At 37.8% G+C, this 14,686-nt stretch overlaps 1 protein-coding gene across 1 annotated transcript in view; it reads left to right on the top strand.

The window, feature by feature from the left end:
* LOC131059988 (uncharacterized) overlaps positions 1-14,417 on the top strand; it is a 29,296-nt gene extending 14,879 nt beyond the window's left edge. Inside the window, exons 3-6 of the mRNA XM_057993059.2 lie at positions 13,437-13,664; positions 13,761-13,824; positions 13,910-13,969; positions 14,084-14,417. Of these exons, the coding sequence (XP_057849042.2) occupies positions 13,437-13,664; positions 13,761-13,824; positions 13,910-13,969; positions 14,084-14,145 (414 nt within the window). The 3' untranslated portion in view covers positions 14,146-14,417. The remainder of the gene's footprint in view (positions 1-13,436; positions 13,665-13,760; positions 13,825-13,909; positions 13,970-14,083) is intronic.
* Positions 14,418-14,686: the final 269 nt, after the last annotated feature.

The following is a 14,686-nucleotide window of genomic DNA, read 5'->3' on the forward strand; positions in this document are numbered from 1 at the left end:
AAGAAAACAAGAGTTATAAGGATTTTCGCTCTGGACCCTTTGGAAGGGTCAGGAGCGAAATCCCTACTCTCGGCCAAGATCCTGACTTCATTTTCACATTTCTTCATTCAAACAAGCGCTTTTACCTTCATTCAAGCCTAGGAATGCGTTAGTTCTAGGTTTTGGTCAAAGTAGAATGTCTTATGGAGAATTTCGCTTTGGACCCTTTGGAAGGAAGGGTCCAGAGCGAAAATCCCTACTCTTGGCCAAGATCCTGACTTCATTTTCACATTTCTTCATTCAAACAAGCGCTTTTACCTTCATTCAAGCCTAGCTATGCGTTAGTTCTAGGTTTTGGTCAAAGTAGAATGTCTTATGGAGAATTTCGCTCTGGACCCTTTGGAAGGGTCAGGAGCGAAATTTGACATTTTAGACTCTCCGTCAAGATCATTTTATGGAATATAACATTTAAGTATAAGTTCTTATACTTTAAGTTATATTCCATATATACTTTCAGGATGTTTGAGAGTGGTTTCGGACCTCCATGAGTTATATTGCAAAATCTAGATTTTGGAGGATTCTTCAGTTTTCCAGACTTAGTCAAATTTTAGGATCAGGACATTCCAGACTTAGCCAAATTTCAGGGCATTTGAAAATTAGGATGACATTCCAGACTTCATCACTCACCAACTTGACCTAGCTCGGACCTTCAAGAATGATACCCGCTCACAAAGCAAGACACAATTAGCAACAAGAGCAAAACCAAGCCCTAAGGAAGACTCTCAAAGAAACCCTAACTTGGAGCACCATGCTGACTCCCCTGGCTCAAGCAAAGCCTACCATCCTATTGATCCCCTGGCGACACTCAAAATGCAAAGGATAACAGACAAAACCCTAAAACCTAGAAAGCAAAACCCCACAAAGCGAAAAAAGTAGGGGTCCCCATTTGCAATGGGGTGATGTGTGAATACGTCACAACACATCCCCACCACTCCGTTAAGCATGAATACCAAGTCGCTATATTCCTCTTTAAAATTTGTGCACATGAGTGTCTTGGGAGCCTTGGAATGATGAGCCCTAGGTTTGATCATCCACTTTGTTGATGTGTGTTTTATGCACATAACATTACACAATAAAATACCAAGGTAATTTACCCTCTCTTGAACAAAATCACCTCAAATGCTAAGGATAAGATCAACTAAAATGATTCCAAGGTTTCTACATATTAGGTCTTGACGAGTGGGTAACTCAATGGTCAATGTGAATTCCTAGGATTATCTTCTTCGATCATGAAAATGCGGAATAGGTGTACTAACAACTTAGGATTTAACAATATAGCTCTGGACTTAATTCTTACTAAAAAAATGGGCAAAAGGAATAGGGTTCAGGAAATCTATTCTAAGCCTAGGAATGTAGCAAATGATGGACAAATCTAGTGGAATCAAACTAGGCAAGGTCTCACAAACAGGTATTGACACAAGCTTAGTGCAATCGTCTAAGGCTTAAGGATTTTCAGACTATTACCATCACACATTGACACCATCCAAGTTGATGCTTGTCAAAGGTTGCATAATAATTGAAGTTAAGCTTACTTAAATCTCCAGTTGACCACACAAGGCACACTTACCAGAGGCTAGTGGTATGGATTAATGATTCCACACAAATATATTCAACAAATCTTTCACTCAATCTAACATACATGAAAATAATTCTAATTTAAAATTCTAATCTAACTTGGAGGAATTGAGAACCATGAACGCAAACACAACATTTGAAGAGCAAAATCACCAACAATTGAACAATGATTATGATTCAAATAGCTGTAGCATATACCAACAATTCTACAAAAACTCTCTCTTACAAATGAGAGACAAGGAGGTATATATAGAGTCTCTTACAAAATGGACGGCCAAGATTGATACGAGATCAACGGCCAAGATCATGCCAACAAAACCCTCGAATTGCCCTAATTAGGGTTTACATAAAAAATGGCGCCACCAACATATGGCCCAATAAAAAGATATCTAGTCATCAAATAGGGAATCTTCTATAAGATTTTTCCCTCCATCTCTCTCTCTCTCTCTCTCTCTCTCTCTCTCTCTCCTAGCATACTCCAAGAATCTAGCCAATACAGAATCTAACTCCATGGAAATGCTAGGCAAGGTATCCTGCTGCAAATCAATCACGTCCAGTGAATCCGAGCAAGTGTCCAAAGTGTTCTCCCAATCTGGCATGAGCTTCTGCGAACTATGAACATGAATCAACAAAGAGACCAAGTCATCTATCTGACTCTTCTTCAAAGAGTCCAACTAGCAAAAATACATAAATTTCATCTTGTCTCTTAATTCGGCTAAGTGTAAACCACTAGCATCACTAACATCAACACCCAATAACTCCTCAATTGAGGCAAGGATCTTCATCTGAATGTCCCGAATCAATCCCTCCATATCCATACAACTCAATTGGGCGTTCTCATATGTTGATCTCTTCACGGCCAATGAACAATACCAGCCATGGAAATTGTATCTGTCTCCACTGTGCACAATTTTCTTGCTGACCAAGGTGGAATTAGGAATCTTCTTCAAAGCCTTGAGGCGTGGAATAGTCTTCTCCTGAATAGGCCGGAATTCTTCCCAAACTCCCTCCAAATACTGGATTCTAAACACGAGCCCTGTTGTCCTATCATATGCCTGGACAAACTGAGTAAGGAAATCATATGCTTGCTTTCTTGCACTCTCAATCCACTTTTCCACCTCCGAGAGTGTATCTCTCGCTGCCTCATAGTGTGAATGTATTCCATGGTCAACTGCAATAGGGGAAATAAGGGTGGGATTCTCACGCCTTATTCCCGCAATATACTCTCTAAGTTTGATATTCTCTTCTCTGTACTTTTCTTTCTCTTCAATTTCTCTGTCTAACCTTGCGTCGATCGCCTTAAGGTTATCACCAACCTCCTGAAACTCTTGCTATCTTGATGTACGGCCAAGGGCAACTGAAGTAATCTGGAAATCCATAGGAGTAGCAATGTCCTCTGTCACGCTTGCAATAGGAACAACAAGCTGCGCAATTCGCAATGTCCTCTGTCTCATCTCTAACTATGTGCGACAAAATCTCAGCTCTCTTGGGTTCCTTCTCAGCACTTCTAGCTAGCTAATCATCAATGTTATCAATAGGCTGTACCTCTATCATTTTCTTACTTTTCTCCATACTTCTCATCAGCCAATTAGGAATAGCGGCCATCTCCATACCATCATCGAGACACATTTCTCGATCAAGCCCTCTCAATGCCAAGATAACATCATCATCATCGTTAGGATTATTCCTGGTCAAATCGTATATCTCATTTCCCAAATTAACTTCCAAAAGGACAGTAGGGGATCCCGATTGATCATCATTCTCATTTGGAGGTGCAGATGTCGCTGTGGCATGTAACTCCTGAATATTTTCTGGTAGTATCACTGTGTTGGAACATTGTTGGGTTTCCCTATTCTGCTTTGTTTTTTCAATCACTTTAATTGATGAGACACTGAGAGGTGGCGAAGGAATGATAGTCTTTTGTTTCTTCTTCTTCATCTCCTCAATCTTCTTCCCTCTGGCCTTGACTCCTCCTGGTGCGTTCTTCCTTCTCTTGGGAGCTTGACTCTCTTTGTCTGCATGAATCTTGACATCATTGACAGTCCTCTAATCATCTTCGGAAGTAGACTCTTCCGACTTCATCTTTTCATAAGTACCCATGCACGAGAGAAACTCAAGAATCCTCTCATCAATACATTCAGATCAATAAGTACCCATGCTCGTCCATTAGGTCGGCCCAATAATTTTTAATGTCTACCTTGTGGATGAACTTCTCTCCCCTTATCCTTCCAACTTTCTTATCTGGATCAAATCTTTCTCTTTTTTTGAAGGTTGCAAATCGATAGAATGCAAGCTCCTCACTCACAGTGCTGGCAGCTAAGGCAGACTGACAAACCTCCTATGTCTTCCCAACTGAAATAGGGAATGTCATGCCTGTCCTATGCTTCTCTCTTTGAATGGAGTCAAACTTTAGAAGATGTCTCACCACTTCTAACAAGATCATTCTATTGGAAGGATACCTAGGAAGCCTATAGGGTTCGGATTGAAACCCATGAATCCTAAGGTACATGAAAGTGGGAAACTGAATATACCACGATCCATATTTCTCTATCAGCTCTATTGCCTCCTTGGACAATCTTCTGTGGATTCCGCCTTGCAGCATCCGCATGATGTACATTGTGAATACGTCATTCACTCTCTTATAGTCTTCAATTCTATACATGTTTAGCTGGGGTAGCACTCATGAATCCTGAATTGTCCTTGCCCATTCCCGACTTCACCTCTGCATATCAATCCTTTGTATGAAACGAACCGTGCAAGCAGGTATACCAGGTAGGAAGTCATGGCGAATGACTTGGAATGCTCTACATTCCTCAGCTGAAAGTCCAGATTGTTAGTTATGATCTTAGACCAATTTACCAATGTTCCTCTAAGACAATCCTAGATGAAATAGAATATCCATCCATTGAATATTGCACCCTGCGGCATCCCCATCACTCTGTTGAGCAGGAATACTAAGTCACTATACTCCTCTTTGAAGTCTGTACACATGAGTGTCTTGGGAGCCTTGGAATGATGAAGCCTAGGCTCAATCATCCACTCTTTGTTTATCATACTCTTACATGCATCCTCTTCTTCATGTACCGCTCTTTATATTCATCCTTAGTTGCATCCTTCATATCTATTCCGCATGGAATTCCGAACACCTCAACAATAGCATCTTCAGCAAGGTAGGCAATAACAACGCCCTTAGGAGTTTTGATCATTCGTGAGTGAGGATCATAACATCATGCACACTCCAGGATAAGCTCACTGCATTGTATGGACTGTGGAAATCCAACGGCATGAAAAATACCACTCTTCATAGTGTTTACATATGTTGGGGAAGGAATTTGATTTCCGACTCCGAACATCCATTGTCGCATCAGGTTTAGGTTCAGGAAATGCATGTTTGTATTCGTAATCTCCTTCCATCTGGATGACATCTTGGGCTCTGGATAGAATCCAGTCTCCAGTATCTTTTGTTGTTCTTTCCTTTCCTTAAATCCAGACTTCGACATCGCACCTGTATGAAACTTGAGTTAGAACTTAGGAAAATAAATAGTATTTTTAATAAAATTCCTGACTTCCTAAAGATTTTAAGCTAATTAGAGCATGAAGTCGGGAATATAGTCCACACTCTTGGTAGATCTCGACAATTAGATTCGAAATGTGACAATGTTAGAGTATGAAACCCTAATGAAATTCATTAATACCTCCTTATACTTAGAAATTGTGTAAACTAAAGTGCAAAGGAGTATACTGGATCAACGGTGACTAAGGAAAGGTGTGAAAGGTTGTGTTTTCACACAAAGTATGTCTGAGGACACCTTTTGCAGTCAACAATGAAGGTCAACAAAATCTGAAGACAACCTGAAAATTAAACTTTTAAAGCATGTTGCAATCACCTAGATATGCATAAATTTGATGAGAATCAACCTTCCAAGGCAAACTCAAGAAAATTTGAGCATGTATGTAGGGCTGGAAATGAAAACTTAGTCTAAAGACAAATCTGGAAATGAAGTTTTCAGACTTACCAGCACCCTTAGGAATGATAAAATACTCAGAAATAAACTCCGGAATGAAGCAAGACTGCTTCCCAAGTGAAATTGCAAGGTAGGTAGGTGGCTGGAAAAAAATATTTTCTTAGAACAGCCCCCTACAATGGAGTTTCAGATCTGCAACGATGGAAGATAACTCTGAAAATTGATTGAGAATGTCTCCAATCAGGCCCTTGGATAAAATCACTTAAGGCACAAAATAGCTGGGAACAAGATATAAGTCTGAAAATTGATTTTCCAGCCAGCTATGGAGGTCGAACAAGCTGCAACAATGGAGGATAAACTCAGATCTGCAACATCAGCAAGTAGGGAGTGATGGCAGCCACCAAGTGTGAAGGGATTTCACCAAAATAATGGCACAAACACTTGCCAAATCAAAATCGTAATTTCCGGCTATGGCGCCATCCTTGAAAAATTTGAAAAATGTCTTCAATGCATCTCCAATCTGCCAACAATCTGCAACTAACATCTGGAACAACAAGCAATAATGGTGAAAAATCGTCCAAAGTTCATCAATCACCAAAAATCACCACCCTTCACAAAATCGTGATTTTCACCAAAAATGGCGGACTTCACCAAAATCGAAAATCTGAAAATAATGGAGGCAAGAAACCTCAATGGCAGCAATGGAGAGGATTGCCAAGCTGGAAAAAATGGAGGCCTTCAATCAAACACTTCACTTCAACACTTCGCCAAAATTCGCCAATAAGAGAGAAAAATCGCCAAACATGGAGACACCTGACAAACTAAATAATAAAATATTGCTGGAGACTCCTCTCTTATACTTGCTTTTGCCTCTCACTTTTACCACACAAGCAATGTGGGATAAAAAACTTGTTTGGCAAAACTAACTTACTTCTAGAAGGATAAAAAACATTAAATGCTCATTGCAAGTTATTTAATTTTGCTTTTAAATTTTAAATAATCGTCAATCATCATTTAAAAACAATTAAATTTAGGGCTCATTTATTAAAATATTTCAATTCAAGTCAAAAATTGAGCCATAAGGGAAAATTGATATGAGTAGGGATTAAAAAATCCCATTAAAATCATTTAAAATGCCAAAATTTTCCCCACAAGGGAAAATCGATCTTAGTGTGGACAAAAATCCTCATCAAAATTCACAGAAAATAGGCAAGGGGAAAATCGATATGAGTAGGGATTAAAATTCCATTCAAAAATTAAGTCATCACCCAAAAATACCCCTCTGGTGGAAAGTCGACCTCAGTCTGGATGAAAATCCAGACTCAAAATAATAAAATGCACTCTCAGTGGAAAATCCCTATGAGTTTGGGTAAAAATCCGGACAAAATCCTCAAAAAATTTGTCACAAATCCCTGGTGGAAAATCGACCCAGGTTTGGAATGAATGCAAACATCATCAACAACCTTGTCCATACCTCCCTGGTGGAAAAACGTGGGTAGTTAGGATAAATCCTGACACTTAGACAAAATTTAATGCTCCCAAGGGAAAAACGACCTTGGTATGAAATAACAGTGGTGGAAAAATGGAGCAAGTATGGATTTAAGGGGAAATCCATGTCCAGTCCGGATCTTGAGTGGGGAAAACCATGGGTAGTCAGGAATATGAGGGGAAAAGCATCTCTAGTATGGAATTTTGACCTTTTAACCCTTAGAATATGGATTTTACTCCGGAAAATGATGATTTTTCCACTCAGAATCACTTAAAAATTCCGAAACTTAATAAAGACTTAGGCAAATTCATCAAAAATTGGAGCGTAACACAAGGAAAACTATCGGGATAAAGTGCGAAATCAACTTGAATAATTCTCTAGGAGCGAGAAAACAACTCCAAAAGGTCTGGAAACACTTTAGCACTTTAAAATCACCAACGAGGACATTAAAAAACACGTTAACCCTCCAAAAAGGGTGGTCTACACAGACAAAACTAGGATCACTAAGAAATCTCAATTTTACGCGCTTGATCCTATAACTTCAAAAACCCTAAATGACATTAGGCATGATCGAAACTCTGAGACTCAGGCATGAGAAACACAAAATTGCCAACTAAGTAGCCAAAACCCTAACCCAACAACGCAGAAAGCCAAAAAAGAGGGGGTCCCCGTTAGCAATGGGGCGATGTGTGAAAAGGTCACAACACACTCCTTGTTCACTATGGTCTTGCATGCATCCATCCTCTTCTTGTATTTTTCTTCATATTCATCTTTTGTTCTTTCATGTCTGTTCCACGTGGAATTCCAAACACCTCAGCAATTGCGTCCTCAGCAAGGTAGGCAATGATGGCACCCTTAGGAGTCTCGATCATTCGGGAGCGAGGATCATAACATCGTGCACACTCCAAGATTAGCTTGCTGCACTGTATGGACTGTGGGAACCCAACGGCCTGATAAATACCTCTCTTCATAATGTTTGCATAAGCTGGGGAAGCAATTTGGCTTCCAATTCCGAACATCCGTTGCTGCATTTGGTCCATGTTTAGCAAATGCATATTCGTGTCTGTAATCTCCTTCCATCTAGATGATATTTTGGATTTTGTATAGAATCCCGTCTCAACTATCTTCTGTTGTTTCTTTCGAATGCTAATTCCGGACTTTGACATCGCACCTATATGAAGCTGGAAGTTAGACACTTTGGATAATTTTCTTGACAACTATTTCCAAAATTAAAGAAGTTATGATTTCTTAATGATTTGGACAATTTTAGGCATAAAAATCAGAAATTTTATCCACATTCTCAATGAATTCCGAAAATGGAACAAAAATGTGATAAGACTAGGGTATGAAACCGTCATGAAATTCATTAAAATCGCCAATTTTCAAACTTAACAAAGTTTGAAGACACACCTTCTTATACTTAGAAATTTTATCAAAATTAGAGTGCAAAGGAGTATACCGGATTGGGAAATGAACTAGGAAAGGTGTGAAAATTAGTGTTTTCACTCAAAAGTTGTCTGAGGACACCTTCCCAAGGTCAACAATGGCTGCCAGCAAGTTTGGAGACAACCTGCAACTCTACAAATAAGTCCTTAAAAACAAGTTGCAATTGCGTAAAATGTGCAAACTTGATGAAAATAACTTTCCATGGTGAAAACAATCAATTCCGGGTGCGTATGTATGGCTGGTAAAAGAAAATTTTTCTGAGGACAAGTCTGAAAATGATGCGTTTCAGACTTACCAGCACCTTGCAAAGTGCAAAATGGTGAGAAAAATGACCCCCAAGCAAAATCGCCAAAGTTGGGAAGTGGCTGGAAATGAAGGTTTTCTGAGGACAGCCTAAATCAATGGCATCTCAGGTCTGCAACAGCAATAATAGGCTCTGAAAATGCACCTAGAACTCCTCCAAACAACCCCTAGACAAAATCGCCTAAGGTGAGAATTAGTTGGCAACAAAGTGTATGTCTGAAAAATGCACTTCTAGCCAACAATGGAGGTCGAAAATCTTCAGCAATGGTGAATGTGTGCAGGTCCAGCTCAGGCTGAAATTAATGGCAGCCAACCAACACTTAACACATTCATCAAATTACCCAAACCAAAGGGAAATGACCCCCAAAGTTAAAATCGACCAGCTGGGGTATGGCGCCAAGTTAGGAAGAAACCCCCAAAATCGCCAATAATGGTGGCAAAAGTCACTGTAAATTCTCCTCCAAAAGGGGCACCAAGGCTAGACAAACAAATCTGCAACTTTAAAATTTCAAATGGTGTCCAATGGACACTTAGCAAAAAATCGGCCAGCTGGAATCAATGATATGTCTTCAACTTGCCACTTAGCTATCACCATCAGCAAATATAATAATAAAATATTGCTGGTCTCCTTCTTTTAAACTAGTTTTTACTCCAAGTTTTCATCACACAAGCAATGTGGAATAAAACTTTGATACTTATACTTGCCCAGGGAAAATCGATTTGCGTCTAGAAGGTAAAAATCATTTAATGTTTATTGCAAATCATATATTAATTATTTTCATTTTTTATATAATCATTAATGACCACCAAAATAATTAAATTTGAGTCAATTTATTAAAAGTATTTCAAAATTTAGATCAAAATTGACATCGAAGGGAAAATCGCCCCATGTTGGGATAAAAATCTCAATGAAAAAAAAACTCATTAAAATCATTTAAATGCCTTTGGGGGAAAATCGATCTCTATTGGGTTACAAACCCCAACAAAATTTCATCAAACTTGCACAAATTCGCCTCCAGGGGAAAATCGATCCCTGTTTGGAATGAAAATTCCAACTTAAATTGTCATTCAGCTCAAAAATCACTTTGGAGGAAAATTGACCCCTATCTGAACTCAAAATTGTCAAAATCATCACTGGTGGAAATTCGCCCTATGTTTGGAATCACTATCCGCATTAAAATCCTTAAAATCTCGTCACAAAAGTCCTAGTGGAAAATCGATAGGCATTAGGAATCATCATTTTGTTCATCATTAAAGTCATCCGCAATCTTGATGGAAAATCGTGGGTCATCAGGAGGATTTCCCACACTTAGTCAAATTTTTACCTTTCTGGTGGAAAATCCCCCCATGTCTGGATAACGAGTGGGGGAAAATTAGTTCCATCAGGAATCCAGTGGAAATTCACATCTCATCAGGATTTTGAGGGGGGGGAAAATCATGGGTCATTGGAAATGTGGGGGGAAAAGCACCTCCCATCAGGAATTTTGACATTTTGACCCTTAGAATATGGATTTTCATCAGGAATTTAATGATTTAACCACTCAAAATCGTCTAGACACTTAGAATTTTCAATAAAACGCGTAAGGACTTAGACAAATTTACCAAAATTTGAGCGAAACAAAAGGAAACCTATCATGATAAAGTGCAAAATCAACTTCAATAACTTCCTAGGAGCGAGAAAAAAACTCCTGAAGGTCCTAAAATACCTTAGCACTTAAAAATCACTGACAAGGACGTTCAAAAACACGTTTACACTAAAAATATCAACTTTTATGCACTTGATCCTATAACTTCAAAAAACCCTAATGACAAATAGGCATGATCAAAATATCCGAGACTTGGGCACAGGAACTCAAAATTGCCCACTATACTGCCAAAACCCTAAACTAACCAATGCAGAAAGCAGGAAAGAGGGGGTCCCCGTTTGCAATGGGGCGATGTGTGAAAAGGTCACAACAAGACCTTAACTCTTGTATGTGTGTATATTGCCTTGGAGTTATGGGATGCATTGATTTTATAAATTTAGGTGGAATACATTCCAAATCCTAGAGAGTTACTGGTGGAAACTTAGTTGAATCTTTTTTGGTGCATGACTTCCCTGGGAAATATTATTTTGATCATGGAAATGCAGATGACTCTTAGTACTTCCACAATCTGCTTGCAATAAAAGTTAAAACCCAAGGCCACTGATATTATGATAGCTTGGAAAAGTTTTTTTGATAATAGAAATGCAGAAGCCATGTTCCTTGGGTTCACTCCAGTTGCTAGTATTCTACAACTCTGATGATTGTAATTTTTAACGCTTTCAAAGCATTTTCATTTTCCATCATCTTATCTCTGTTTCAATCCATAGGCTTTCGTTGTTGATATCTGTAGCGTAGGTTCTGGAACTTCAATCCTAAACAAATATCTCCCACAGGGCCAGGTGCTTTCCATCTTGGCAGGAAGGAAGTGGATATGGTTTATTGTTTCTTTTCAGCTATTATATCACATTTTATAATTAATATACCTGCTATGAGCAAAGCTCATAGTTTCTCAGTTCTTACTTGTTAGGTGGTGACTGTCATCTTTTAGATGAGAAAATATGGAAATGCTAGTCCTAAACAAGTAAATACAGCAAGTAAAAACCCAATGCATGTAATGCGTTCATGATGTTCCATGACAGCATCGCTTCGCATCCTGCATCCCAAGATACGTGATCTGGGACAAAATGTATGTAGCATTAGAATCTAATTAATTTAACGAAGGTGTAAAAATTATTTTCATCTTTAGAATGCATTCCTGATTGTAGAGCCTTAATTTTTTGTACTGAGAAATAATTGAGAAAATTGTTGGATGTTGTAAAATGCATAAGATCATGATGTTCCATGATAGCTTTGCTTCACATTCTGCAACCGAAGAATGCTGTCCTGTATCTGAGCTGAGACAAAATGTGTGTGGCATGAGAATCTAATATATTTAATGAAGATGTAACACATATTTTCTCCTCTATAATGCATTCCTGAAAACAATTTTGAATTTTCTTCTTTAGAATGCATTCCTGATTGTCATCCTCTAGAATGTATTGATATATTTGAGCTATGCTTCTATCCAGGAAAGTCTTGCTTCTACTTATATACACAAAAAATATATCTACAAAGAGCTACTAGTATTGTTCTAGACTGCTTGCTTTAGTAACTACCTACTTATGGACATGCGTAGCTCTGCCGTGAGTACTTTGTCCACTGGGTGTTGTAAGATGCTTTGGTGTCAATATATTTGATTTTGTAGCATCTATTAGGAAAAGTTGCTTCTACATGTATATACACAGGATATGCACATAGTAATGTGTTCAGATTCACCTGAAACACTACTGTAGGGACATGGACTATGGTAACTTCACCATGCACCATGACTATTTATATATAATATTTTACCTGTATCTACTGGTAGGTTTTATGACCTTGGCCTTTTTGGATGAGTACTTACCTGACTCTATTCGTGGTCTTATTTTTTATTAGTTTGGCAGCTTTTGAGGCATTTTTTGTTTTAACATGTTTTACCTTGCAAGTAAAACATATTAGCTGCTTCTGGATTTGTTAATTTCAGGACTATACTTTCTATCATTTGTATGAATAAGAGATCTATTTAAATCCTGTTAATTGTATGTACCAAAGATGAAAAAATTGCCAAAAAATCGTATGAATTGTGATTTATCGGGAGCAAAAAACCCAAACGATTTAATCTTTGAAAAAATCGGGAACAATTTTTATGGAAAAATCGCATGTTTTTGAGCAAAAAAATCGCGAGTAAATGCCAGAAAATCGTGTTTGGAAAAGTCATTTTGTTTTTTTAAAAATCCTAAAAAGGTCATGCGATAGTTTATTTTGTTTTGATGTTGGAAGGTGCAGGCGCGCGAGAGAAAAAAAATACGCCGCGATTTCTTCTCACACTGGCACGATTTAATCTCACGCTGACGCCATTTCTGTCACGCTGATGTGATTTAATCTTCTGCGAATCGATAATTTTTTTTATAAATTTTAAGTTAAGATGGTCTTGTTTACATTTCTACAGGCATTGGCAAGAGTATGAATGTATTGCACACGATGCATTGAAAATATAGAGTTAGGTTTCATATATGTTTTCCCTGGTTTCAGTCACTGAAACATGAACAACACATATGAATCTATTCCTACTTCCTATACTATTAGTATTGGTCATTGATTTTGTTTTTTAAAACGATGTGAAGGTTTGAGATTTCAAAATTGGTTACTTATTAGGTAACAATGTCAAACACAACCATCAAAATACTAGATAAGATGTAGCAAGAATATTTTAAAAAATTATATATTTTCAAATGTTTGAAATTTATTGCCGATTTTTTCCCGATTTTAAAAAAATTATCAGCCAAAAGATTTATTGTCGATTAAGAGTTTTTCATCTTTGGTACACTACTATGTAGTGTGTGTGCTTTTAGTTGCTGGCCACAATTGTTTTCTTACTCGACTTATTTTACTGCTTGAGTTAAAATTTGAATTAAATTGTTTGGTCTGCAGTTGTAAATGTTGCCTGCAATTTTATTTGTATCGGTGATAGCTTTATCAATCACGATAACCTTTAATTTATGCTGACATGTCCAGATGAGTGGTGATCCTGGAATTTCAGCATTCCCAGAGGCTGATAACATGTTCTCCTGGGTTGGTACGATAAATGGTGGAAAAAATACTGTTTACGAGGGACTGGTATATAAACTTTCTTTGCGTTTCCCAACAGTATATCCATTCAAGCCCCCTCAAGTGAAATTTGAGACAGATTGCTACCATCCGAATGTTGACCAGCTTGGAAACATCTGTCTTGATATTCTTCGGGTGAGTATAGTTTTCTTGTTTTCCACTCCTGGCTTGTTATAATTTTTACAGAAATGATTATTGCATTTATTGGACCTGAATAATGTTTGATTGCAGGATAAATGGTCATCAGCATATGATGTTCGAACTGTACTTTTGTCTATTCAGAGCCTTTTGGGAGGTAAAAATGAACTTTTGCTTTCATTCTTTTCGTTTATGGATTTGTTGACTGTTCCTAGCAATTTATGCTACCATTTGCTATGCAGAGCCAAATAATGACTCTCCGTTGAATAGCGAGGCAGCATTACTATGGAGCAATCAAGAAGGTAATATAATTCTTTTGATACTAGCAAATGGAGATATTCAAACAAATAATTGTGAGTTTTATAGAGTCAATGTACTTTTGTTTCTTGTCTTATGGTTTCCTTGTCAATGTGCAGAGTTTAAAAAGAATGTGCTAAAGCATTATGAGGATGTTGGTGGTGTTAGAAGTAGAGCTTAAGAAGGTCAGATCGAGGTGGAGGACAAAGATGTTTTATTATGGCAGAGGGCGCTCACTGCCAAAATTAAAGAGAATTTCTAGCTGGTTTTAGAGCAGCGTAAGCTTTTTCTCTATGTTTTGCCAGCATGAATAGCACAGGATACTTCTGAGGGGCAGCAAATTTTACAAATTCCCCAAGTTGTTTCTTTCAAGCTAACTGTAATATTGAATGTATGTTAATGTGATGGTATGATGCTCTTATTAATGCTAATGGTAAATTATCTTTAAATTTATTGCAAGACACAAAATGAATTGAAGAAAATGTGATATTGTTATGTTTTGAGGTTGTGCATCTTCCTTGTGTTTAACTTGTGCTTTTCTAATACATGGGTAAGCCTAAGCTTCCTTTATTAACTTCATATAAAACTACGTAAGATGGAAACAAAATGTATGGAATACCTTAATGCAAGTGAGATATACTCTCTATGATGGGAAACTACAATGCTAATAAAAAGTTTGCTTGGATGATTGAAAACAAAAAATTACTTGGATGCCTTTGTAT

Source organism: Cryptomeria japonica, chromosome 8 (assembly GCF_030272615.1).
Source record: "Cryptomeria japonica chromosome 8, Sugi_1.0, whole genome shotgun sequence".
NCBI lineage: Eukaryota > Viridiplantae > Streptophyta > Pinopsida > Cupressales > Cupressaceae > Cryptomeria > Cryptomeria japonica.